The 22,985-nt window shown below is 46.2% G+C and overlaps 11 protein-coding genes across 20 annotated transcripts in view; 5 read left to right on the top strand and 6 right to left on the bottom strand.

The window, feature by feature from the left end:
- Positions 1-1,466, top strand: part of LOC109539989 (limulus clotting factor C) — a 4,488-nt gene extending 3,022 nt beyond the window's left edge. Inside the window, exons 8-9 of the mRNA XM_019908097.2 lie at positions 910-1,068; positions 1,120-1,466. Of these exons, the coding sequence (XP_019763656.2) occupies positions 910-1,068; positions 1,120-1,328 (368 nt within the window). The 3' untranslated portion in view covers positions 1,329-1,466. The remainder of the gene's footprint in view (positions 1-909; positions 1,069-1,119) is intronic.
- LOC109540011 overlaps positions 1-2,560 on the bottom strand; it is a 4,458-nt gene extending 1,898 nt beyond the window's left edge. The window contains exons 1-2 of the mRNA XM_019908135.2: positions 2,293-2,560; positions 1,955-2,242 (exon numbers count right to left, since the gene is read on the bottom strand). Coding sequence (XP_019763694.2) covers positions 1,993-2,242; positions 2,293-2,330 — 288 coding nt within the window. The 5' untranslated portion in view covers positions 2,331-2,560 and the 3' untranslated portion in view covers positions 1,955-1,992. The remainder of the gene's footprint in view (positions 1-1,954; positions 2,243-2,292) is intronic.
- On the bottom strand, positions 11-815 carry LOC125504323. Its single transcript, XM_048666171.1, has 2 exons — positions 684-815; positions 11-405 (listed from the first exon to the last, which is right to left on the bottom strand). Exons 1-2 carry the CDS (start codon positions 775-777, stop codon positions 26-28), a joined length of 474 nt encoding a protein of 157 aa, XP_048522128.1. The 5' UTR covers positions 778-815; the 3' UTR covers positions 11-25.
- Positions 2,561-3,052: 492 nt separating the features above from the next.
- LOC109539987 (chymotrypsin-C) lies at positions 3,053-9,315 on the top strand. 5 transcript variants are annotated; one of them, XM_019908095.2, is made up of 10 exons: positions 3,266-3,359; positions 3,628-3,665; positions 3,840-4,085; positions 7,260-7,423; positions 7,476-7,616; positions 7,680-7,806; positions 7,864-8,077; positions 8,211-8,420; positions 8,473-8,634; positions 8,798-9,315. In XM_019908095.2, exons 3-10 carry the CDS (start codon positions 3,879-3,881, stop codon positions 9,010-9,012), a joined length of 1,440 nt encoding a protein of 479 aa, XP_019763654.2. In that variant the 5' UTR covers positions 3,266-3,359; positions 3,628-3,665; positions 3,840-3,878; the 3' UTR covers positions 9,013-9,315. The 5 variants fall into 5 exon arrangements, with proteins under 5 accessions (XP_019763649.2, XP_019763652.2, XP_019763654.2 ...); XM_019908090.2 differs by lacking the exon at positions 3,628-3,665 and having other exon boundaries at positions 3,053-3,359; XM_019908093.2 differs by lacking the exon at positions 3,628-3,665 and having other exon boundaries at positions 3,053-3,359; positions 3,867-4,085.
- Positions 4,107-7,089, bottom strand: LOC109539991 (protein king tubby). 3 transcript variants are annotated; one of them, XM_019908099.2, is made up of 5 exons: positions 6,922-7,089; positions 6,507-6,853; positions 6,189-6,448; positions 5,522-5,783; positions 4,107-5,466 (listed from the first exon to the last, which is right to left on the bottom strand). In XM_019908099.2, the coding sequence occupies exons 2-5, from the start codon at positions 6,748-6,750 to the stop codon at positions 5,012-5,014; spliced, it is 1,221 nt and encodes a 406-aa protein (XP_019763658.2). In that variant the 5' UTR covers positions 6,751-6,853; positions 6,922-7,089; the 3' UTR covers positions 4,107-5,011. The 3 variants fall into 3 exon arrangements, with proteins under 3 accessions (XP_019763658.2, XP_019763659.2, XP_048522126.1); XM_019908100.2 differs by having other exon boundaries at positions 6,917-7,089; XM_048666169.1 differs by having other exon boundaries at positions 6,507-7,089.
- LOC109540004 (ras-related protein rab7) lies at positions 9,258-11,374 on the bottom strand. Its single transcript, XM_019908126.2, has 5 exons — positions 11,204-11,374; positions 10,842-11,008; positions 10,693-10,787; positions 10,377-10,589; positions 9,258-10,077 (listed from the first exon to the last, which is right to left on the bottom strand). The coding sequence occupies exons 2-5, from the start codon at positions 11,003-11,005 to the stop codon at positions 9,923-9,925; spliced, it is 627 nt and encodes a 208-aa protein (XP_019763685.1). The 5' UTR covers positions 11,006-11,008; positions 11,204-11,374; the 3' UTR covers positions 9,258-9,922.
- Positions 11,375-11,547: 173 nt separating this feature from the next.
- LOC109540010 (gamma-aminobutyric acid receptor-associated protein) lies at positions 11,548-13,344 on the top strand. Its single transcript, XM_019908134.2, has 4 exons — positions 11,548-11,605; positions 11,660-11,947; positions 12,326-12,523; positions 12,957-13,344. The coding sequence occupies exons 2-4, from the start codon at positions 11,858-11,860 to the stop codon at positions 13,026-13,028; spliced, it is 360 nt and encodes a 119-aa protein (XP_019763693.2). The 5' UTR covers positions 11,548-11,605; positions 11,660-11,857; the 3' UTR covers positions 13,029-13,344.
- LOC109539986 (ATP synthase subunit beta, mitochondrial) lies at positions 13,335-16,270 on the bottom strand. Its single transcript, XM_019908089.2, has 10 exons — positions 16,120-16,270; positions 15,667-15,821; positions 15,148-15,262; positions 14,935-15,089; positions 14,714-14,876; positions 14,460-14,661; positions 14,258-14,402; positions 13,973-14,203; positions 13,759-13,920; positions 13,335-13,699 (listed from the first exon to the last, which is right to left on the bottom strand). Exons 1-10 carry the CDS (start codon positions 16,220-16,222, stop codon positions 13,583-13,585), a joined length of 1,548 nt encoding a protein of 515 aa, XP_019763648.2. The 5' UTR covers positions 16,223-16,270; the 3' UTR covers positions 13,335-13,582.
- Positions 16,271-16,341: 71 nt separating this feature from the next.
- LOC109540000 (synaptosomal-associated protein 29) lies at positions 16,342-17,764 on the top strand. The gene is made up of 4 exons (XM_019908116.2): positions 16,342-16,783; positions 16,837-17,139; positions 17,203-17,390; positions 17,444-17,764. The coding sequence occupies exons 1-4, from the start codon at positions 16,664-16,666 to the stop codon at positions 17,583-17,585; spliced, it is 753 nt and encodes a 250-aa protein (XP_019763675.2). The 5' UTR covers positions 16,342-16,663; the 3' UTR covers positions 17,586-17,764.
- Positions 17,765-18,006: 242 nt separating this feature from the next.
- On the bottom strand, positions 18,007-18,994 carry LOC109540009 (small nuclear ribonucleoprotein Sm D3). The gene is made up of 2 exons (XM_019908132.2): positions 18,544-18,994; positions 18,007-18,418 (listed from the first exon to the last, which is right to left on the bottom strand). Exons 1-2 carry the CDS (start codon positions 18,851-18,853, stop codon positions 18,312-18,314), a joined length of 417 nt encoding a protein of 138 aa, XP_019763691.2. The 5' UTR covers positions 18,854-18,994; the 3' UTR covers positions 18,007-18,311.
- Positions 18,995-19,404: 410 nt separating this feature from the next.
- LOC109540003 (dnaJ homolog subfamily C member 5 homolog) overlaps positions 19,405-22,985 on the top strand; it is a 5,858-nt gene continuing 2,277 nt past the window's right edge. For all 4 annotated transcript variants that reach the window (XM_019908122.2, XM_019908123.2, XM_019908124.2 and 1 more), the window contains exons 1-4: positions 19,405-19,576; positions 20,144-20,299; positions 20,359-20,494; positions 22,332-22,463. In XM_019908122.2, coding sequence (XP_019763681.1) covers positions 19,554-19,576; positions 20,144-20,299; positions 20,359-20,494; positions 22,332-22,463 — 447 coding nt within the window. In that variant the 5' untranslated portion in view covers positions 19,405-19,553. The remainder of the gene's footprint in view (positions 19,577-20,143; positions 20,300-20,358; positions 20,495-22,331; positions 22,464-22,985) is intronic.

Consider the following 22,985-nt stretch of genomic DNA (forward strand, 5'->3'; position numbering starts at 1 on the left):
ACGAGAGATCACTTCGCCCACTGCCTCATCGCCTTTGATAATGTTCCATGTTTTGATAATCCTTCCATGGGAATTTCTTCCTGACGTTTCGTCCACAACTGCGGTGGACATTATCAAATTGTTCATTCGTGATCTCGACAATACCATCTTCTCGGTCAACTTTCGGCTCTTGAACTGCTGGATTTTTATATTCTGGCTCGTCCACTACTGCAGGAACGTCCACGATTTCAGTGTTTTCCACATCATCAGTCACTTCCTCGATGTTCTTTAGTTTGCCTTCAACGGTTGTTTTCAGGTCGTCCATTTTATTCAGCATCTCTTTGTATKTGTCMTTCATTTTGTCCATTTTTTCGTCCAATTTCCTRCTGTTGTCGCTCATTTCGTCCATCMTTTTCCTACTGTTGTCTTCCATTTTGTCATTCATTCKGCTTGTCGGGATTAGTGTGCGTACCCTGTGCGCACCCTGAGTAAATCAGGTTGGCAACATTGGCCTGTCAATGTTGCTAGGCAGCGCCAGAATCTKTTTGTATTGTCATAGACATTATCACGACAACTTGTCTACCAACTACAACGTTCAAATACAGTCCACTCATTTTTAATCARCTTATTCTATTTGGCTCAGTAGTAATTGTCCCTAAAAAGAGTTACGAAATAATAATCGGGGTTACTCATTGACCCCACACTGYTCATTTCGTCTTTCATCTGCATGAGCAGTGCAATCAAACTGGGGTTCTCCATTGCAGGGTCTTCCTTCTKTGATTTACTTCTRKTTTCCATCAAAATTCAACTTGGATTCTGGTAAATCCCACTTCTGACACCAAATGCACCGTGGATGGCCGAGTATCAAACTCTTTCTTCAGCTTCCAACTTTTATTCAACTGGGTATAAGTTTAAATGGGGAAATTTCAGGAACCGTCGTCGGCTGGGGGATCAACGAAAAAGGGGAACTGTCGCAGAACCTAATGCGAATCGAGCTGCCCGTCATCTCCAACACGGACTGCTTGTTCTCGAATCGCAACTTCTCGCAGTTTTTGTCCCACAACAACTTCTGTGCGGGGTTTCAGAACGGTAACACCAACGAACTTAATCCTCAGCTGGGAGTAATTTGGGGCTTTTCAGACACTGCGGTTTGTAACGGCGACTCGGGGGGCGGCATGGTCTTCCCAAGAAGCGACACAACCGGCCCCAACACAGTGTGGCAGCTGAGGGGCATCGTCTCACTGGGCGTGGCCAAGCAGAGCGAGTCGGTTTGCGATCCGAAACACTATACAGTTTTAACTGACGCCGGCAAATATTCGCAATGGATCAAAGACACTATGAAGGATTAGTGCGCATTTTGCCACCCCAGCTTCGACTCAGTGTACCAAGTGGGGCCCTGGAGGGGTTTCGGGCTCCTCTATAATATGTGCCACCGTGCCAGACCAGAAGATGTATATTACTGAAAATTTTCCACTTTTTCAACAAAACTAGCGGTAGTTTTATTAAGCCAATTGCTCCGTTCCCATCAAGAGACAATGTGCAAAGTGTCCCAACGATAAAGCAAAGTTTACGCTTAAGTGGAATTTGTTTGAAAATTCTGGAGCTTGAAAATAGGTACATAAATTTTTTTTAAATATGCGCGTTTAGTACCTTCAAATAAAATCATTCCGTTTAGCATTTGTGCCTTAATTCCTCAAGTCTTATGCAAGGGCGGATCCAGAGGGGGGGAGTCATGGGGGTCATGACATGGTTCTTGAGAAACTTCGAAAAAAGCAGCCTCCGAGAAACATGCAAAACGGGACGGAAAACATGAAATTTCGCAATAATCTTGCGCCACCCTTGCACAGATCGACGATCATTTTTCTAATTTCATAGATAACAGAAGACTGTATTTTTTCTACATAACCCCCCCTGTTTGTGCCTTAATTCCTCAAGTCTTATGAATATGAATTTCCGCTATTAAAGACTAAAATACCTCTATTTCCACTAACTACAGCCACCAGCCAATTCGGGCTAATGCGAAATGACCCATCGGCCCTTCAATATGCGATTCATCAGGGTTCGGCGCCCATCTGCCGTGCTCATTCGGGTTTTCCATCCGTGCCGCTGCACCCTCTTCCGCTCTGACGGTCTGGGGAAGTGCACCCTGATTGCCGAGCGGCTCAGAATGTTGAAAAGCCCCCCCGGGTTAAGGGGCGCTGCCTCGCGCGTCACCAAAGAGTGGAACTTTGGGGCACTCTGGCTGAGCTTCGGCACCAGTTTGCTGGAACCACTCAGGTTAAAACTAGAAGGGTTGGAGGCGGGTGAACTTACCTGGTGTTGTGGCGGATGAAGCTGGCAATTAGAGACATTGTTTGCTCAGTTGAGACGAGTTTTAGGGGGCAAAGTGATGAAAATTTTAAACTTCTGCACTCTACTGACACAAGTTGTACATAACCCAGCTTTCCCAGAGATTAGAGATGGACGAGTGCAGTTTCATTCAAGCAAGAGATCAATAAACTTCAATAGGAGAGCAGTTTCGTAATTTAAAAACAATAGGGGGTTGATCTGGACTTTGGCTACAACCTTCAGCCCTTAATCAGTAGAATTTTGCTGGCGCTCCCATCTCGCTCAGACACTTGGTAAATAAAGCGAAATGGAGATACAGTTGAGGACACGCCATTACAAAAACCTGCCGCAGCCTGTAATTTCCCATATTTTCGTGTGTTCAATTAAATTATAAGAAATTAAAATTTTGCCCTGAATGACCACTAATGTTGTGATTTTGCAGCGCTAAAAAATTCGTAGTTTTAGCTCTGACGACATTGCCAAACCCCGCTTAAAATCCTAGCATACTTAATACAAAACTGAGATACAAAATAACAACCGCAAGTGACGGTCAAGGAGAATTCAACTAGCCGGCAACAATACAGCATATACAGGGTGGGCCCGAAGTGATCCAAATAATCTCATAACAAACCGACTAAGAGCGGTCACTATTTTTTCGAAGCAAGTAAATTGGCGGTAAATTCGAAATCTTGACCGCACTTGACCGACGAATAGCCGCAATAACGAGAAACAAGAGCGCACATTTATCTACTCTTGGTTTGAATTGAATGCGATCCGACCTGTTTCGTCCATCTCTTGCCCGAAGAAGCAGGAATTCAAGTCTATGGATTGTTAATCGCGCGTTTTTCTCCAAAAAAGCACATTAAAGCGAATACGCACATTTCAGGTATAAATACTTAAAGCTTCAAACGGGTTTACGGTGATTTTGGGAAATACCAACTTTCAAATCCACACTTAAGGTGATAAATTTGAGTATTTCTGTCGACTGTTGTACTCCTGCTGCTGCGTTGGTGTGTGTGAGGAGAGTTCTTTGAGGAATCGACCGAATTCAGGTGAGCTAAGTTTAAAAAATCCAAAACCCGGCTGGTTTGACTAACCAGTAAGTCGCCAAAATCGCATTTTTTCATAATTAATGCATCAAAAGCCTGAAACCCAAATCGCTCTCGTCGGACCATGGAGGTCAACAACAATAAATCAAGAAGATTAAAAAAAAACCGAAAATATTCACGTTACTCCCGACCAGTCCAACTGCATCATCAAAGCATAAAATTGCAATAAAAATTAGTGGGCGCTTTCCGCGTAGTCTATAGCCATAAACAGTTCATAACGAAACTGATGGGTTTTTAGGCCGTCGTTCGGTAGAATTTCTTCTTAACGTTTCGCAAGCACGAGTTCAAGCAAACCTCCTCTGAAGATGCAAGCCACTCGTGCTTGCGAAACGTTAAGAAGAAATTCTACCGAACGACGGCCTAAAAACCCGAAAAACCCATTAGTTTCAAGGAGTGGCCTCAAAAGTACATCTTCTTTGATAGTTCATAACGACTTACCCGCATCTACAGAGTGGCCCAACCATGCTGGCATCGCTGCTGGTCGTCTGGGGAGTGTTTGGGGCGGCAATTTCGCAGCAGCTGATCTCGCCGTGCCCCAAAATCTTCCAATACGAGACGCGACCTGAAGAACCGGATCGCTGGTACGGAACCGCCGTCCTTACTGGAAGCCAGGATTTAGTTGGAGTGTGGTTCCGCGTGGTGCTCGACAGCACCGCCCTACAACTCGGGGTGAGTACCCAAACACTGGGGCTTTTCTTACGAACGTTTATTTCACATCTACTTTACATTTATCGAGATTATTTCCATTTAACAATACTGTCGGAATGCATATTTACATCTACGGTTCATCGGAAACACACACAACAGCTCTCAAATGGGGAAAGATGCAAAGTTTAAACCGGAATATTTGGCCTTTGAGTGTGAGACTAGAGGGTGAACTTGGGGATTTTTGGGTTCTCTGACTGGGCGCTGAACAATGAAAATTCTGGGCAATTAGCCAGTGCGGAAAATTTGTGAATCATCACCATTTGGACGCCCTTTACATCGGGAAATCGAGCACCTAATTTAGGTAATAGCGGGAAATAGATTAAAATGCAATTAAGCCGAGCGTCTGCAAGTGCTCAGATTATTCACTGAAAGAAGGCACAACATTGATTTGTCGCAGTACTCCTTAACTAATCGTAAATAAACGCCGCTCTACCAGCTAACTAAGCCCGTTGTTGAGCCTTTTGGCTCAAAAGTGAAAAACTATGACCCTTTTCCAAAAATAGACAATTTGCTTGATAAATAGGAATCAAAGTCAACTGAAAGGCACATTAATGTTTGAGCAGTGCGGCTAAAAAGCCCTGGATAAACCGTTTAAAAAATGCAACAGATCCAGGACTGTTGAGTCCGGGCGCCACATGAGCTCAAAAATGAAATTCGCTTGGTTGATGAACACTGGCAGCATTGTCAACCGGGCAAAACCCAAAAAAATCCCATCAGCATGCAAATGACTGCAACGATGACGAAGTCTTGCCGCCGTTGGCAACACTGCCCAATCAGTCAGTAAGATCAGATCGAGTAGGGGGTGGCCACACACGGCAAACCGGGCCGTGTATGGCCAGCATAATAAACACTAAAACGAAACACTCACGCATAAAATCAGCAAACCCTTATTCGCACGCTAACTTGCCATCAAAGCTGCTCAGAGCGATGGCGAAAGCCTGTAACGCGCATAAGGGATAGCGATAGTCCATGGTGAAGGCGTCATCGGCCACCCTGCCGAACTGCATGACCACGTACTCCGGATCGCTGTCGTGAACAATTTGGAAATTCTTCACCGAAGCCTGCGTCACCCTGCCGTGGAAATTCAGCACGTAGGACTGCGTGTCGTCGTTCCAGACCGGCGTTTTATTGCGCAGCAACACCAGCCGATCGTTGCGCCCGGACTTCCAGGCCTCCACCAGCGGCTCATCGGGGCCAGCGCGCCGGCCCTCCGACAGAGCAGGAACGAGCACGGTCATGCGCCGCGGCCCCTTAAAACCCAACACATTGGCGTCGTAGAGCACGGCTGCCAGTTCCTCCTTCGGGGGGCCTTCGCTGCTCTCCTCCTCCTGCTTGGTGCCACCTAAAACTCCGCAAATTAGCCTCCAATCGCAATGCGCCAACCAACCCAAACCAACCTGCGCTCTTGCCGGCCCAGGCCTGAAACCGGGTCCCCAGTGCGTTGCTGCGCAGCTTCCCCACCGCCCCTGAGCCCCTTCGCGATAGGTCAGTGGCGTCCGCGCTGATCACGTAGTGACTGGTGGCGCTCTTTTTCCTTTTGCGCGCCGCCAGCAGCAGGGCTCTGCGGCCCCTGGGGCGCTCCAGCTGCAGGAAATAGGTGGGGAAGAGCCCCCGGTCCACGCCGCGTCGGTCACGGGTGATGCGACATCGGAACAGCACCTGCAAGAAAATGTGAGGTAGATTACACAATTTTTTCAAAATTTGACTCCAAAACACTTTTAGCGGTGAAGGGGTCAAGTGCGAACGCAGCAACGCGCAAGCGATCGTGCCTGTCACCAACTAACATGCGCGCAAGCGAGACGACCGATATCAGCTACGTTCTTGAATGGGAAACTCAGTTTCATTTAGCACCGCTTGAAACATCCAATGGATAGTTAAGCGCCACTGTTTGAGCAACTGATGATTTCAGTGCTGACGTTTGGCTAGCCAGCCTCATACCCAAAAAATGACCCTCACTTAACAAGCATACGTTAGGAATGCAGCTGATTTTCGGCCAGACCAAACAGGCGGCAAATTCCTCTGGTGCTCGCCTTGTCAGGTCTGGCCGAAAAATACGGGACTCACCCTCGGGGTGGCAGGTTCTAAGACAAAAGCGGCCAGGTCGTCATTGGTCAGATCGCCTTCAATTTCCAGACTAGCCGGGGGCGCAGTGGCCTGGAGATTATCATTGGCCATGTCGTCCAGATAGTCGGCCAAAGGGTTAACCGGAAGGGGCAGGTTGCCGTTCTGGTTGGGCGCCACCGGCGACGACTCCTCATCCTCAATATCGAGCAAGTCGCTGCTTGAGATGTTGTTGGTTGTCAGGTCCTGGACCATTGTGTCGTCTGAAGCATCAGAACCGAAGGTTTATTCGGAGCGCTTTAAGGCCCCCCTTGGACTTACCCAGACTGTCCACACTGGACATAACAATGATCTGATCGGGGTTGCTGTCCTGGCCCATGGCAAACTGCAACGGACCGTCGTAGCCATGCAGCTCCCGTCTGCTGTTTCCGCTACTATCTCGACTCTTGCCCGAGTTGCTGCGGGCGTCCGAGGCCTGCACCATCCCCCCGGCCAGTCTCTTCTGTCGCATTTTCTGCTCCAAAATCTGCCGTTGGTGTTCCAACTTTTGCGTTCTGGCGTCCATCGCGACTGATGATCATACCCTTGCACCACTTCTCTCTATTTGTAGTTACTAAATGTTTGTTGTTGCTCCGGGAGATTTTCGCTCGACAGATCGATATTTCCCTCTAAATAAATTGATATCATTTTCGTTTGTGTTTCACCTACATCAATATTTTGATTGTTTTAACCTTACTTTTATGGCAATGCGCGCGTGACCATAGCGTGTGTTTAGCCATGTTGCCGCGACCTAAACTCCACAGTAGCATCTAGTTGATCAGAATTCAAGGGGGGGTACCGTGGGATTTAGCAGATGTGGCGGAAAAAGCAGCCGCACGGCAACGTGGCGCCCAGTTTACTCCATTACTCCACAGATCACAGAGTGGCTCTGTGATCTGTGGCCTACTCAACTGAATACGTTCAAAAATAATATACAGGGTGACTGAATCCTGACGCAAGCTGTCAATTGACGATGATTTATGGGTTGTTGCCAAAAACCGCTGTTGCTCATTAATGATCTACTCCCAATTGTAGAACTGGTTTGGGGAAGTGGAAATCAAAGACCACAACAAGGGCTTCTTGGTCAAAAACCCAGACTACCGACTGAAGGCGGGCACGCCCCTGACAATCAAGTTTTTCGTACGCTTCGACCCCAACCGGCCGCCCCCCAAGCTGGTCAGCTTGCGGCTGAACGCTGTGTAAGTTGCAACTTACGTGCTAATAGCTGACTGGGCCGCTTTTTGCTCTTAGGGTCAAGTGCCCAGAGGATGGCGTGGTTACGGAGGCCCCGTGGGCCGCCGGCCATCTTTTCACCAACCAACCCGACCTTTCGGACCCTTCTTCCCCTGACTTCGGAAACTCGCCCTCTATAAACATCCGCCCACCTGGAAGGTAAGTTTCAGACAATAGGCGTAGTTTCCGCTGAAGAAATTTAATTTCAAATAAATGTCGCAGAAGACCAGGCTCCAGCGACGACGAGGACTTTTACCATTCGGACTTTGGGGCGCTGTCGCTTCCAGACAGCGGGAGGCCCCAGGCGAAGCCCAGTCTTCTGGCTAAGGCCACTTGCGGCACTGTAGTGGTAAACCCATCCAAGGCCCCCATGGCTTTCAAACATCTCCAAACGCTGATGTTTCAGAAGTCTCCAAGGCCGCTAATCACTCACGGACAGGCCATCGGAGACGGCGACTTTCCTTGGCATGCCGCCCTCTATCATGCCCAGGGCATCGACTTGACTTACACTTGCGGGGCTTCACTGATCAGCCTCCAACATCTCCTCACTGTGGCCCATTGCGTGACCAGGAAAAAGAGCACCAACAGCATTAACGCGGGCAACTTGCTTGTTTATTTAGGTAGGGGCTGGTCTCTGTTCACGCTCAGTTCTCAGAACATGCTCCTTCAATTTTGCGACAACGTTGAGTCGATTGTCTTCTGAGTACGAAAATTTCCAGTTGAATGAGTGGGATGTTCTGTGGTTGGTTTCAGGGAAGTTTTATCTGCGCATCTGGAAAACGCCCGGCATCCAGGACAAGCGGGTGGATTCGATCACAGTCCACCCCAAGTACAACCCGCACACTTTCGGCAACGACGTGGCAGTGGTGAAGTTGGCCGAGCCGGCCGAGCTGACCAATTACGTGCGGCCCATTTGCCTGTGGGAGGGCAACTCCAAGCTGGATTTGCTGGTCGACCAACTAGGTAGGCAGGGTTCATTCAGAGTGTTAAATGGGGCTAGAACTGAACGTTCCAGGCACGGTGGTTGGCTGGGGATTCGACGAATCGGGCAAAATCACCGAGCAGCTCACCAAGGCCAACATGCCCATCGTGTCGCAGGAAACCTGCATCTACTCATTTCCAGACTTCTACTCCAGATTCACTAGCAACACCACATTTTGCGCGGGATTCAAAAACGGTAAGCCCAGTCGCCTTAGCTGTTCTGATAGCGGGTTTGGAACTCCCCTAATTTTCCAAAAATCGCAACATTTCCGCCCTATGTTCAGGTTTAATCAGGAGTTTCAAACCACCATTGACAACTTTTCTTGGCCGCATAATTTTACTCTGCTGATCATTAACAGGTACATCGGCGTGCAATGGCGACTCAGGAGGCGGAATGGTCTTCCCCAGACCGGGCTCAGACAAAACCAACCCCGTCTGGCAGATCAGAGGCTTAGTTTCGATCAGTGTGGCCCTCCAGAACGGCTTCAAGTGCGACTCCTCGCACTACACGGTCTTCACCGATGTGGCCAAGTTTCTCGACTTCATCAAAGGCGCCACGACGGACATTCTATAACGGCTCTATGGGCATTTTTCCGGTCAAAATCACCTCTTCTGATCTGCAGACATCGAACCTTGCGATCAATACAAGTCAAAGGATATTAATTAACATTCAAGACTGTTTCGCAGCTCAGTATGGGGCTGGTTCTATGCTTCCCAGGCTGGATTTTGACCTAAAAATACGCCTTGGCGCTTTTGTACTAGATTTTGAATCCCGCCGGTGTTTCCACATTGGTGATTGGCTAATTAATTCCCCAAAACTGATTTTTCCATTTTGTTTATATGTCTATTCGATCAGTAATACAAATCTTTAATTGTATTGGGTACGATAATAATCCACAAACACCTAACTATGTACATGCTGTGCACTTTCGCAAACTAAGCAAACTGCTGGAGTTTCAGGACACGCAAGATATCGGTGGCAGTTAGGAGCAGGATCTGTTAACAACGAAATGAACCTCCCTATGGGCCACAGCCTAGCCAAGTTCAACTAAGAGTAACTTATTTACAGAAACGTAAACCTATGAAACTTGAATCCTTGTACCTCCCGTCGTTTAGTACTAATATCTATATTAAATAGCTAAAATTCATATGTTCCTCTAGAAGCGATGTTTGCAAGGCCGAACCTCTGCATATGTATATCACATTTTAGATTAACCTTAACGTAAAAAAAATATAATCAAGTGTTTAAGACCACATGACTGTATATAAATAATCATCTACTACTACTAATATTGATGATGATAATAATAGTGAATCTATCGAGGGGAAATGTCGCGCTTTTGATCAACATTCCCCAACTGGAGGCAATTCAATGACGAAAAACGACTGCTTTGGTAGCCCCTGATTGGAGTTTTTGGGGCCATTGAAATGCGCAAGCTACTCACTATACATATCTTAATGGGGGGAAGGAGCGCTGTCTCCACCTAGCAACCGCAAGCGTCGGCTCCGTTGTTGGGTCGCTGAGCGTTGGAGAGTTTGATCTGGTCGGGGAATTCGTTGTAGAGGTCGACCGTTTGATTTTGCTGGGCCAGCGCGTTTTTGGCAATCGCCAGAAATGCTTGTTCGACGTTTAGACCCTCTGAAATATTCACACTGGCTACAACAGAGTGCCTAAGGCGATTGGAGTTGGAAATTGAGGAAAATGGAGAGAGGATTACGTTCCCTGCCATTGCATTTAGATGGGAGGAACAAGGACCGCGATACCTCCATTCAGCTGCCTGGTCAAAAACCTGACCAATCAAGGCGGCGTCACAGAGGCAACACTGTCAACTACTGTGCAAACACCCGAGTGGTGATATGGAAAACAGAAAGAGAGTTTAAACGGGAAAATATGCATACTTTTGGGCCAAGTGGGAAAAACAGGAACAAAACACTGACCTTTGGCTGATGTTTCAAAATATGGAATACTATTCTTGCTTTGGCACCATTGTTGGGCCCGCTTGGCACTGATGGCCCTCGGCTCCAAATCGACCTTATTGCCCAGCAGCACAAATGGGAAATTATCCGGCTCTCTGGGCGCTGCCTGGATGAGGAACTCGTCCCGCCAACTGTCCAGCGATTTGAATGTGTTTGGCGCCGTCACATCAAACACTGCAAGATATTGTTTGATTGAAACCATGCCCATGACTCACTGATAGTCAATGTTATTAAATTCAAATGATATGAATCATCAATAATTAGGGAAGATTCTTGCCTAAAACACAGCAATCGGCGCCTCTGTAGAAAGCGACTCCTAAGGATTGGAACCGTTCCTGTCCGGCTGTGTCCCATATTTGCATGGTGACTGTCCTGGAAGGGGGATCAATGAGTCCAGGCTTTTGCCTTGGGCGATTAGCTGCTTACCTGTCGTCAATGGTCACTTCTTTGGTGAGAAAGTCGGCTCCAATGGTCGCTTTGTACTGGTTGGAGAACTTGCGATTTACATACTGGTTCATTAGGGACGTCTTCCCCACACTTGAGTCTCCAAGGATAATGACTTTGAGAAGAACCTTTTTATTCGATGCCATGACCTGCAAGCAGCGCGTTGATACTAACTAATGCAATTACGCCTAATGGGGGCGGAAGGGGGCAATAGGACAAACACACAAATAGACCTGCAGCCTGTATTGACAATGAGAGAATACCACATACTCAGCTGATTGTTTCTTTTGGGTCAAAACAACACTAATTAGGGCCAAACTGCTGAGTGCTGCCCATATACTTACTTGAGGGGTAAAAGGCACAAAATAACACTGAAAACACCCAAAACACTAGCTGGAAAACACTGAAGAGTTTTACTGCGTATGATCTATGACACTGACTGACTGACGGACAATGGAAAATGGCGTCGTGTGTTTTCGTCCTAGGGACTTTGTGATTCCCCAACAGACAAGTTGGCAATGAAGGTCAGTCTATTATCTGTCCTTGTTCAGCCTGTTAAGAACATAGGAGGGTGGAAACCCCAGAATTGTTTTTTGCCAACGAACAGCTGATTGCCAAAGTCATGTGACCAAGTTCGAGCGTTCATTGGTGGACCTGAGCATTACCTGCACAATCCATTGTTTGACTACATGAACCATATAAGGTCCTTAAGCGCGATTTCTTGAAGAGCGAAGCAAATTGAGGATGTTAGTGCTGAATGTTTAATTCACCCTCGGAATTATTTAGGAGATTCTTTCCAGCAGTGTTGGTGTCGTTTGGATCTATTAGGCTAAAGGTTCCTAGGGACTTTGATCTGATTGGTGTCGTGGTCGCCCCCACCAGTTATTCGAGCCATTGTTTTCCAAACACAACAGCAGCTGAAACTTCGCAGTGAACGTCAATTGTGAATTTTCCTTTGCTAGGAAACCAGTGGAATTTCGTTAAATTTTGGTGAAAATATGCGTTTCATGTATAAAGAAGAGTTCCCGTTCGAAAAGAGGAAAGTCGAAGGCGAGAAAATCCGCCGAAAATACCCCGACAGAGTGCCAGTAAGTTTCGTCTGTTTTGCGTACAAAGAATGGCCGTCGAAGTCAACGACGCAGTTCAATATTGGGACATTTCATCGATTTTTGCCAATTTTCGCCGTTCGAGAGATATTCGTATGGCACTTCACACGAAAAATGCCCCAGTGACGTCACGGTGTTGTTATTACTTAGCCAATATTGGTGTCATGGCCTCAAGGTTATCAGGCAACTACCGAAACTGGCTTTAAAACAGCAAAAAGTCCCTGAGCAGCGTTCCAGGAATAGCATTCGGGATGCCTGGATGTCCAGTTACATAAAAGTCACTCGGGTTTCTTGTTGTTTTTCCCCATTTCTCAGTCTGTTTACAATCTGCAAAACATACTCAAATGCATCAATTTGCAGGTGATTGTGGAGAGGGCCCCCCAGGCGAAGATTGGCGATGTGGATAAGAAGAAGTACCTAGTCCCGTCCGATTTGACTGTGGGCCAATTCTACTTTCTGATCAGGAAGAGGATCCATCTGAGGCCCGAAGATGCACTGTTCTTTTTTGTTAACAATGCCATTCCCCCTACGTCTGCCACCATGGGATCTTTGTACCAGGTAGGGGATTTACCAGTTCACAAAACAGGAATTTTTTATTGGTCCTGCAAAACTGCGATTATTTTCATCAATGTTTATTTTTTAAGCACGGTCTTGGGTATTATCTAATGCGGTCAGATATGGGAAGAAAGTATGAGTAATTCGTTAAAATTTACACAATGTAGTGCACATGACAATAACGAAGTGTGTTTGAACCGTCCTTTACAAGTCAGAACATCGATGGGACTTTTCGCCAACAACCATCGATGTTCTGAACAACTGCACATCGTTGTGAGATCGAAAAAATCAGATAATCGGTGCTGCCTTTTCCGATATGAGTTTCTAAAAAATAATAGTTTTTAATCTAGTTGGGCAAAGCCCCTAAAATTCCACTTCGACCCTAGTCTTTCACCTGAATCGCAGTAGTTACAACCAAAAAAACTTGTTATTTCAGGAGCATCACGAGGAAGACTTTTTCCTGTACATCGCCTACTCGGACGAAAACGTTTATGGAACCAAGCAGTAACTAAATTATTTTTTTCCAATGTCGGTATCAGCTGCGTAAAACCAAGCGCCAGCTACAAGCGCGGCTCTTGCGCAGCTGATCGAGATTTTATTTTATGTAACTATATAAACAAATAAACACTGTACAAGGCACTCTCGATGTAAATGGTAAGTTTTGGCCGGAATTTCGTGTGAGTGAACGGAGGGTAATTTTAAGATTTTGTTCATTTCCGCACTATGCGTTGCAGGACTTAGGAACGCTTGATTCTCTAAAAAGTGTCGAGACGCATTAGAATGTAGATATAACTGTACAATAAAAACCTGAAAATAAACAAAAACTGTCGGTTTTATTCACCTCAGGGATACCAATGAAAACGACGCCAATCATCAGTTACACGTCTAATTATTTTTAATAATTAAAAGATTGTAAATACAACAAATAATTGCGTACCCCCCTCCAAGGGATGCGATTGGAACATATATAAAAATCCTATTTTCAGAATTAAATCATCTTCGGGCTGTTCTCGATTAGCGGTTGGAAAAATCTATGAATTATTTTACTTAATCGTAGGCGGCTTACGAAGTTTCCGCCAATTTTTCGGCCTTTTGCACGACTTCTTCAATGGGGCCGACCATGTAGAAAGCGACTTCGGGCAAGTGATCGTAGTCGCCGCCCAGGATCTTTTGGAATCCCTGAGAAAACCGCGAAAACCATCAGCCCAGCTCCATATTGATCGAATTTGGGCACTTACCTTAATGGTTTCTTCAAGGGGCACAAGTTTGCCAGGATGGCCGGTGAAAACTTCAGCAACCTGGAAAGGCTGCGACAGGAAACGTTGAATCTTGCGCGCACGGGCCACAGTCAGTTTGTCGTCTTCAGACAACTCGTCCATACCCAGGATGGCAATGATATCCTACAAACCATGGCTTGAAAGCAGCTCTTGTACTGAAACCGGTCCTGATTACCTGCAAGGATTTGTAGTCCTGCAAAATCTTCTGCACACCACGGGCAATGTTGTAGTGTTCCTGCCCGATAATGTTGGGGTCCATGATACGCGAGGTTGAATCAAGAGGATCCACAGCGGGGTAGATTCCCAATTCGGCGATGGCACGCGACAAGACAGTGGTGGCGTCCAAGTGAGCGAAGGTGGTGGCTGGTGCGGGATCAGTCAAGTCATCAGCTGGCACGTAAATGGCCTAAAACAATCACAATTGCAAAAATCTATGATGGATATAAGTGTGAAAACAAACCTGTACTGAAGTGATGGAGCCCTTCTTGGTGGTGGTGATTCTTTCCTGCATGCTACCCATGTCAGTGGCCAGGGTGGGTTGGTAACCGACGGCGGAAGGAATACGACCCAAAAGGGCGGATACCTCGGAACCAGCTTGGGTGAATCTGTGCATCGGCATTAATTAGCATCCCCCAAAAAACTCTCCGTAAACCTCAATATACCTGAAAATGTTGTCGATGAAGAGCAGCACGTCCTGTCCTTCTTGGTCACGGAAATACTCGGCGACAGTCAGTCCGGTCAAGGCCACACGAGCACGGGCGCCTGGGGGCTCGTTCATCTGCCCGTATACCAGCGCTACTTTGGAGGTTTTGTCCTTGAGGGAGATGACTCCGGACTCAATCATCTCGTGGTACAAATCGTTACCTAACGACAAGCTGTTTAGTACACGCGGGGCTCAAGGGGCGCAACTACGGACCTTCACGGGTACGTTCTCCGACTCCAGCAAACACAGAGTAACCACCATGGGCCTTGGCCACGTTGTTGATCAACTCCATGATGAGTACAGTTTTGCCCACACCGGCACCGCCGAAGAGACCAATTTTACCTCCTTTGGCGTAGGGGGCCAGAAGATCTACCACCTGAAACGGCACGAAATCCCGTAAACAAAGCCTGTGGAAGACACGAACATTCAATCACCTTAATTCCGGTCACCAGAATCTCCTGTTCGACGCTCATGTCGACGAACTCGGGCGCTTCAGCGTGGATGGCAGCGAGCTTGTCGGTCGGAATGGGGCCCCTCTCGTCAATGGGCTCGCCAATAACGTTCATGATACGACCCAGAGTTTCAACACCTGCAACAGCAAGTTCGATGAGTTGATGAAACAGCGCTGTTTCGCCGGAATCGCTCACCAACTGGGATCCTGATTGGGTAACCAGTGTCCAACACATTCTGGCCTCTGACCAGACCCTCAGTACCGTCCATAGCAATGGTACGCACGGTGTTCTCTCCCAAGTGCTGGGCGACCTAACAAAACAAGGTTTAATTTTAAGCTTGAACCGATTTGTGAAAGTACATGCTGGTGGATTCGTGTCAACCGCAAGACTCCCCAGTCGAGTTGAGCTTGCAAAACGGTACCCCAAAAGCCTCCACTCTGTGAACACGCTTTTAGGGGTCAATTTTGAAAGCTACACTCAACTGACAGGCTCGAAACGGTTCGTTGGATGACCCAACCCCAAAAGCTCATCTTTCACACGGAAAGGCGAGGATAATTAAGTGTTCGAAACAAAAACACCCCAATTCCCCAAGGTGAGAGAACCAGAAGCTGATTGTTCCCAGTTTGATCTAGCAAGGCAAATTTAATTAACTGGCTATTGAAGAGCCAACCAACCCTGAAGCTTGCACGGGGCACCAAGCGGATTTGGACTTACCTCGAGGACCAGCCTGGGGCTGCGGTTGGCGACTTCCAAGGCATTGAGAATGGGGGGCAGATCGTCCTCAAACTGCACATCCACCACAGCACCAATGACGGCCACGATACGGCCCTTGGCCTGAGCGGCTGCCGCTTTGGCCGCAAGGGTGCGATCTGCAAATGACCCCTTTGAGTAACTGGCCCCATTACATAAGGATTTTTAGGTTGGGATGCCAAGTTCAAAATGGTGGAATATTTCGATTATGCAACCGAAATAATTCGGCGAAAATCCGGCCGAATCAACCGATTGAAGCCTTAAACATACTGCCATTATAAGGAGGAGGATTAAAATCGGGCAAAACAGCCAGAAATTTACGTAACACCCGCCTGACTTTGACCTGCAAGTTGGCCGGACTTTGACAAGCAAACTGGCAGGTAAAACCCCGAAATTTTGCACTGAAAATGTACTCACTTTGTTGGAAGTGGCATGTGGCGACTTTCACTGATTCTTGTCCAACTTTTTCTAAGGTTTTTCCAGCCAAAAGGCTGGCGGTTCTTCCAACTGCACCCAACATGATCCACTAGGTACAAAACTGAACAGTTCCCACTTTGGCCGCTAGGGTTGCCAATGTCTTCCGGTTGCGCGGTGGGGGCTATCAGGTGCGCAGCACTCCAATTTTGAATCATTATGCAATTTTTTTACAAAAATCGCCTAAAGACCTTCACAAGAACACTTCGAATCTTTGGTTATCGATCGGCCAAAATACAACGGCTCTAATATGATTAAAAATAGAACAACTAAATGAGACGGGTGATGATCTCTCTGCTCATTTGCACGCACTTAAGCCCCCATTATCCCCGCTTTCTTCAGTTCACATTATCGATCAATAAATTAATCAACCCTAAGCTCTTGGGACTAACTTCGCTCAGCAACTACAGCATTCTGACAGCCAGCTGATAGTCAGTGTCAGAGAAACACACAGTTGGTGTTTTTGTGTTTTCCAGCAACAAAGAAAATGTCCAGCCATCGATACATCAAGTCCACAAATCCATTCGATGAAGACGACGATGTGGACGATGAAACATTTCTGCGAAATGCGCGCAGGCCGGCGCCCAGCAACAGTTTTGAGGCTCAGGTAGCCCCCTTGAGGCCCGCCCCTCAGCGCCAGTGCTATTGTTCGATTTGCAGGTACAGGATTTCCAGGAGCGAAAGCGCCAGATCGAGGAGAACACGATACGCAGCACCCAACACAGTCTGAGCATCCTGCGGGACTCTGAACAGATCGGAATTGCCACTGCTGAGGAGCTGATGAGGCAGCGGGAGAAGCTGGAGAAGACCGATAAGCAGCTGGACGACATCAACAACACGCTCAGGTTTTCGCAGAAGCACATCAATGGCATCAAGTCGGTGTTCAGTAGTTTGAAGAATTACGTGTCTGGGAGGAACGATAAGAGCCCCACTACGTCCAGCTCGACGCCTAGCACTGTTCGGGTACGCCAGTGGTAAAAAGGGGGCGATTTGCAGTTAACTTAACTTCTTCACTTGATCCATCAGGAATCCACGTCGAATTCAAATCTGCACCAGAAGCTGCAGACTTATGATCGCTATGATGAGCATCCCGTTACTCGGCTTAGGGGCAACGACTACAGTATGCCTCAGCAACAAACGACGGGATCAGGAAGCAGGGATTTCAGTGCAAAATTGGACGCAAACTTGCAGGAAATGTCCAGCAATATATGCAGGTAATTGATAAACTAGCAGCTTTTTAAGCAAATCTAAGCCAGAGTGTTTGCAGGTTAAAAGGACTGGCATGCGAACTGGGACAGGAAATCGACTCCCAGAATGATCTCATTGATAATATAACTTACAAGACCGACCAGGCCGATTTGAGCATTCAAAGGCAAAACAAAGACATGGTGAAGATTTTGAAAAAATAAACCAGTTCGATTATATATGAGCGTAAATAGGGCATGTGGCCAAAGGTCGGGGGCTGCAAACAGAATTTGATTGGTGGAACAGTACAAAACTGCCGGAGTTTTAAAGTCTATTAGTATTTATGAATCTATTTGTATATTGTGCATGATCGAATAAACTAATTTGCATTGTTTTCTGAAAAGATGTCGTTATTAATTAGTCATCAACCTGTACAAACAAATCATGATAAACACAAATCTCTTAACTACGATTAAGATTTGAATTTGAACCGTCCGTAATCGTTCATTAGAATAATAGCAGAATGGAATTTCTTGCGTTTCGCAAGATAAAACTTCTATTCTACGGCCCAAAAGCCCGAAAAACTCAGCAATTTGAAACAGCGGTAGCACTAGGGATTGGTCAACTCAGTTACATGCCATGGGATTATTTCCGATAGAAAACTTTATTTTATACTAGCTTGAGTTGAATATACAGGGACAGTTAAACAAAACTTTTTATGGAACATCGCAAATTACCTAACCGTCTAGGTGAATTGCCCTTGGCGTTTTTTGTAAACAAATTATAAATAAAAAACTTCACTTATCTGAAGAACTGTTCACCACTCAAAGCACTAAATCACTGGTCATTGGTCCTTAGCCTATCCAGCTTTTCTGATCTCGGACTGGCTTTTTTGGCCTTATCAAATAATAATGTACAGGATGCTGCTGCTCTGACAGCATGTTTTGGGATTATCGGCCCCTGCCGCCAGAGCCTGTGCCCATCTGGCCCTGATTTTGCCACGGGGCCCCTCCTCGGCCCCGAGTAGGAGGCCCGCCTCTCCCTCTGCCCCTCGCAACTGAAACAAAATCAACATTGAGTAGGAAACTTGAAAAAGGTTTTTAGTTTTCGAATGCATCATTTGCCCCTAAACCAACTCTTTTGCAATTGAGTGCAGAGTTTGAGCAGTGCTGTGCGTCTTACCTTGAGCCCTGAGTATGCCAGACTTGCCCCTTCCTGCCACCCCTGCTTTTGTCTGCTTCTTGAACATGGGGGCGTTCTTCAGCATGTCGGGCAGTATGAGAAAGCGGATTTTTGAGCCGCGAATGTAGACGTTCTCCAACTGGGCCACCCGCCCATCCCGATAGGTTACAGTAATCTGAGTTAATTGGCAATTCATGTTATCCTCAGCTTCGATGAGTTTTCCTCTGTAGACTTCGCCGGTTATTGTCTCGCACGTCACTATGTGGCCTTCGGCCTCATGGAGAACTTTAATGGGCACACCGATAGACATTTTGCTTTATTTTCCTTTAACTAAACGGGAGAAGAGTCTGATATTGGGGCAGATGATTGGAGATTTTCGGAATTCGGTTGTTTACTTTTAAGGATTGTTTGGACGCCGGTCAATGACAAATGACAGGCAGTTGGTTTGACGTTGCCTGGTTGGTTTTTGGMGATTTAGAAGGTTGGTAGTAGTGACSTTTTTTAGCTGAWACCCATAGAGTAAGTAAAATATTTTTTATTTTACTTTCTCTATGCCGAAACCCCMAATGTTTTTTTGAGCAGACTGGTAATTTTTTGCCTGGTTAAATCGGTTGATTTATTTGGTAATTATTTTGGGGAATTTTTGCAAATAATTAATCCMAGGCAAGTGGTCAGTTGTGCGCATATTTCGTCTTAAATCGACCAAGAGTTTTTCGCGGMCTGTAAATAGGTGCGAGTTGCTAATATTTAAACAATAATTATTTCAAACAGGCCTGCAGATTAGAATCTGTTTTAAATCTGGGAAGTTTTTTTCGGGAATTTTGCCGCTGTTTGGTTGGCAGGCCACCCGCAACCCATTATTGACAAATCCTGACAGTATGTGTTTCACCCAGTGACTTTCAGTAGGTTTTGTAAATATGCTGATATTTTGGTGAATTTCCCGAAGTTTTCAACGATTTTAAGAGTAATTTGTATGCCCATTTGGCCCTCCGGTATTCGACTAGTGTATAATGGACGCCAAGCGCAAATTATCGTAAGTATCTTTGGGATTGAAACAGCCAACCTCCAGGCGGAATACCAATATTTTAATGGGTATTTTCGGGTGTATTGGGCCGTTTCGCTCCCGAAAGAGCTTCTGTTTTGTTAGAGGAACCTTCAACGCCATTGAACAATCATCAGCGATTGGAATCAGTTCTTTACTTTCGGATCTTCGATTGATTTTCTTTAATGATTTTTCCAATGCCATTAGGGACGGTTTTGTTGCCATTTATTTTCGATAAAACTGTGTTGCTGCGTTCAGGGCGCCCCACAAATTTGAGGTTAATGTCGTTTGTACTGTTAACGGGTGGTGAGTGTTGATTGCGGTAGATTTAAAAAAAATTAAATTAAGGCTCACTGCCTTGGCCAGTCGCGATTCGGGGAACCATCGGATTGAGTGATTCACCCATAATCGATCAGGCTTTTATAGTGAGTTTCTTATCTGTCGGCTCTAAATCACCGCAGCTAACGCTCTTAATCCTGCTGGGGCTTCAATGGCTTCCTTGCCCTCTGATATTGCAAATAATTACGGGTGTTTGAAGCGATTTGTTTGAATTTTCAGCACTCAGGGCGATTCACTCTACGAAATTCTGGCGCTGCCCAAAACTGCGTCAGCCGATGAAATCAAGAAAACCTATCGGCGCTTGGCCCTCAAGTACCATCCAGACAAGAACCCCAATAATCCGGATGCTGCCGATAAGTTTAAGGAACTGAATAGGTAAACAGTGGCAGTTTCGCACGGGAATCAAATAAACTGCACTGTGCGGTTTGTTTCAGGGCCCATACGATCCTCAGCGATACCACCAAAAGGAACATTTACGACAATTACGGCTCACTTGGTCTTTACATTGCCGAGCAATTCGGCGAAGAGAACGTGAATGCTTACTTTGTGGTCACATCCAATTGGTGCAAGGTAAGATCCTTCCTGGGAAACTTCGAAAAAGCAGCGTCATGTTCAAGTGGATTTTGCAACTCAAAAAAAATCACGCAAATCTAAACCTTCTGGAATTCAAGCATTTTTTGAGAAAACTGCCAACATTTCCTTATCGATGGTTCACTTTCTAAAAAGGCCATTTATTTCTGCTTAGAATGATGTACAAATGAGCGTTCTTGCTCATTTTGGCCTCCGAGAAATGAGCAAAAATGGGACGGAAAACATGGAATTTTGGCATAATCTTGCACCTAAGTGTCTGATATTCAAATTTCGTTTTCGGGGTCAAAACAACTCGAATTTCCTCACTCACGTTGTTTCGACTGAATCGACTTTTCAATTCTCTATCCAACGATGCCAAAACGAGTTCGGTGGCTCAAATGGTTCTTGAGAAACTTCGAAAAAAGCAGCGTCATGTTCGAGTCGATTTTGCAACTCAAAAAAAACCACGCAAACCTAAAACTTCTTGAATTCAAGCATTTTTTGAGAAAACTGCCGACATTTCCTTATCGATAGTTCACTTTCTGAAAAGGCCATTTATTTCTCTCAAGAATGATGTACAAATGAGCGTTCTTGCTCATTTTGCTTCCGAGAAACATGCAAAACGAGACGAAAAACATGAAATTTTGCGATAATTTTTCTAATTTCATAGACAACAGAAGAGTGTATTTTTTCTACATAACCCCCCCTCCCCTGAATTTAAAGCCGGATCAGCTCCTGATCCTTCTTCATGTGTTTTGACGGGCTTTGCCTTTGGCCTCGAAAATGTTGCCTTCTGAGTGTGGCTCATAGAACTGGTAAAATTTGCGTAGCAAATCGGTCAAAAACGGCATCTTTACACAATTAGAAAGCGACAATGCTTGGTAGAAAAATGTCCTTTTGCTTGTGCAGGTAGTATTGACCATCCGGGGATCAGCAAAGGCAAAAACCCTTTGTTCTCCCTGCCGATTTGGCACGGATGCATACAGTGTTCATTTTCACTCTTATTCACTGATAACTTTTACATTGAATTGAACGTGTTCTGCCAATTTGCCTTTTTCTTTGAGGCTTGATGTCTTGCGACGCCCTGAGGGAGAAAAAATGGGTTTTGAAACGCGCTATCGAAATGATTCAGTTTGAGGAATATGAGCGGGTTTCGATTTATTTTGATGTTTTGCTTCTATCTTCAAACACTAGGATTTTCTGATAAAACCGGTTCGGAGAATGGAGGTTCCAATGACTGACTGGGAATTTTGCACCGTTTCTGAGGGAAACTCAGAAGGGAAACGATGGGCTATCGAACAGGTCATTAGGACTGGGGCGATTTGTTGAGCCGTTTTTAACGACTAATCCTTAATGTTTTTAGCCCAAATGTAGGTGCAGATCAAGGGCTTTCGAACCGGTTGGTGCGACCGATGCAAATTTGCCAGTTAGTTTAGTCAAACCAGAAAACCCGTCGCAAACACCCAGACTTTTTCGGATGCACAACCGCCAGCCAAAATAGACGATTTACAGTCCAAATTTCCGATAAAGACAAACGCCAGTCCCCCAAAAATACATTCCAATTTCTTATCGGCGTCTTGGCTACAGTAGAGAACCCCCGTTATCGGCTTCGTATCCAGAAGTCGCGATAAACAATGTGTTCAGTTGCTTCACTAAGCCCAGTTTCTCTCGCTGAGGCTCGTCATCGAGACACGCCAACATGCCTGATAACTGCAACCCCATCGTGCTGCTGTCGTTTATCGAAAGCCTGCCGCTATTGGGGTGCAAACTGGAAGTGCGAGCTGAAACAGCCACGCTTCAACCAGCATTTAACTGATCAGTTTCTGTTTGTTTTCAGGCGCTGTTCTTCATCTGCGGAATTGCCACCGGCTGCTACTGTTGCTGTTGCCTGTGCTGCTGCTGCAACTTCTGCTGCGGCAAGTGCAAACCGCGGCCTTCGGAGGACTGCAGCAACTATCAGACGTTGAACGTAAGTGGAAATGCGCTTGTTTTTGTAGTGCTTTTTCTAATCGGTGCGAGATTCCGCGCTCACGTTTTGGCTTGAGTCGATGTTGCGCTCATGCGACCGGTCAAGGACTGTGTGTAAGTACTGGATCGGGCCCAGCTGATGGGGGGGCGCTCCTCCTGCCGGTAAGTCGCTTGTTTTGCTCGCTTGGCATTTTCACGTTGTTCAGTTGGAAGCTGCTGGTGTGCCACCCGTCCTGGACCGTCCAGGTAAACTACTCGACCATCACTAGTTCTGTTTTGTCGTTTTTGCGTTTGGGTGTGGTGTGCAGTCTTTGGCGTGTTTTCCTGTGGGCCGCCCAGAAGCAGCAACTCAAGCGGGGGCAACCCTCTCAAGCTTTTTGGCAGTGACGCAGGACGTTCTTTATTTTCCACTCGGAAATTTCATGTCATTAACAGAAGTTGTACATACTTTCCTGACTGTGTTTCAATTCCAAATCAAAATTAATTCCTGGGTTTCAGTCATTTATTGTCTCTATTTATCAAT

This window comes from Dendroctonus ponderosae, unplaced genomic scaffold, assembly GCF_020466585.1.
Source record: "Dendroctonus ponderosae isolate FM_Combo_2020 unplaced genomic scaffold, Dpon_F_20191213v2 Dpon_F_20191213_4, whole genome shotgun sequence".
Taxonomy (NCBI): domain Eukaryota; kingdom Metazoa; phylum Arthropoda; class Insecta; order Coleoptera; family Curculionidae; genus Dendroctonus; species Dendroctonus ponderosae.

Coding starts and splice junctions, on each gene's coding strand:
- LOC109540000 (XM_019908116.2), top strand. CDS start 16,664: ATGTCCAGCCATCGATACATCAAGTCCACAAATCCATTCGATGAAGAC. Junction 16,784..16,836: donor GCAACAGTTTTGAGGCTCAG/GTAGCCCCCTTG, acceptor TTCGATTTGCAG/GTACAGGATTTCCAGGAGCG. Junction 17,391..17,443: donor ATGTCCAGCAATATATGCAG/GTAATTGATAAA, acceptor GAGTGTTTGCAG/GTTAAAAGGACTGGCATGCG.
- LOC109539986 (XM_019908089.2), bottom strand. CDS start 16,222: ATGTTGGGTGCAGTTGGAAGAACCGCCAGCCTTTTGGCTGGAAAAACC. Junction 14,662..14,713: donor CGGAGAACGTACCCGTGAAG/GTCCGTAGTTGC, acceptor GCTTGTCGTTAG/GTAACGATTTGTACCACGAG. Junction 14,204..14,257: donor GCTCCATCACTTCAGTACAG/GTTTGTTTTCAC, acceptor TGATTGTTTTAG/GCCATTTACGTGCCAGCTGA.
- LOC109540009 (XM_019908132.2), bottom strand. CDS start 18,853: ATGTCTATCGGTGTGCCCATTAAAGTTCTCCATGAGGCCGAAGGCCAC. Junction 18,419..18,543: donor TGGCATACTCAGGGCTCAAG/GTAAGACGCACA, acceptor ATTTTGTTTCAG/TTGCGAGGGGCAGAGGGAGA.
- LOC109540004 (XM_019908126.2), bottom strand. CDS start 11,005: ATGGCATCGAATAAAAAGGTTCTTCTCAAAGTCATTATCCTTGGAGAC. Junction 10,788..10,841: donor GAAGTGACCATTGACGACAG/GTAAGCAGCTAA, acceptor TCCCCCTTCCAG/GACAGTCACCATGCAAATAT. Junction 10,590..10,692: donor CGCCGATTGCTGTGTTTTAG/GCAAGAATCTTC, acceptor AATATCTTGCAG/TGTTTGATGTGACGGCGCCA.
- LOC109539987 (XM_019908090.2), top strand. CDS start 3,879: ATGCTGGCATCGCTGCTGGTCGTCTGGGGAGTGTTTGGGGCGGCAATT. Junction 8,078..8,210: donor CAACTTGCTTGTTTATTTAG/GTAGGGGCTGGT, acceptor GGTTGGTTTCAG/GGAAGTTTTATCTGCGCATC. Junction 8,635..8,797: donor TTGCGCGGGATTCAAAAACG/GTAAGCCCAGTC, acceptor GATCATTAACAG/GTACATCGGCGTGCAATGGC.
- LOC109540010 (XM_019908134.2), top strand. CDS start 11,858: ATGCGTTTCATGTATAAAGAAGAGTTCCCGTTCGAAAAGAGGAAAGTC. Junction 11,948..12,325: donor AATACCCCGACAGAGTGCCA/GTAAGTTTCGTC, acceptor ATCAATTTGCAG/GTGATTGTGGAGAGGGCCCC. Junction 12,524..12,956: donor CCATGGGATCTTTGTACCAG/GTAGGGGATTTA, acceptor TTGTTATTTCAG/GAGCATCACGAGGAAGACTT.
- LOC109539991 (XM_019908099.2), bottom strand. CDS start 6,750: ATGGACGCCAGAACGCAAAAGTTGGAACACCAACGGCAGATTTTGGAG. Junction 6,449..6,506: donor GTCCAGTGTGGACAGTCTGG/GTAAGTCCAAGG, acceptor CTGATGCTTCAG/ACGACACAATGGTCCAGGAC. Junction 5,467..5,521: donor CTGGGCCGGCAAGAGCGCAG/GTTGGTTTGGGT, acceptor GCGGAGTTTTAG/GTGGCACCAAGCAGGAGGAG.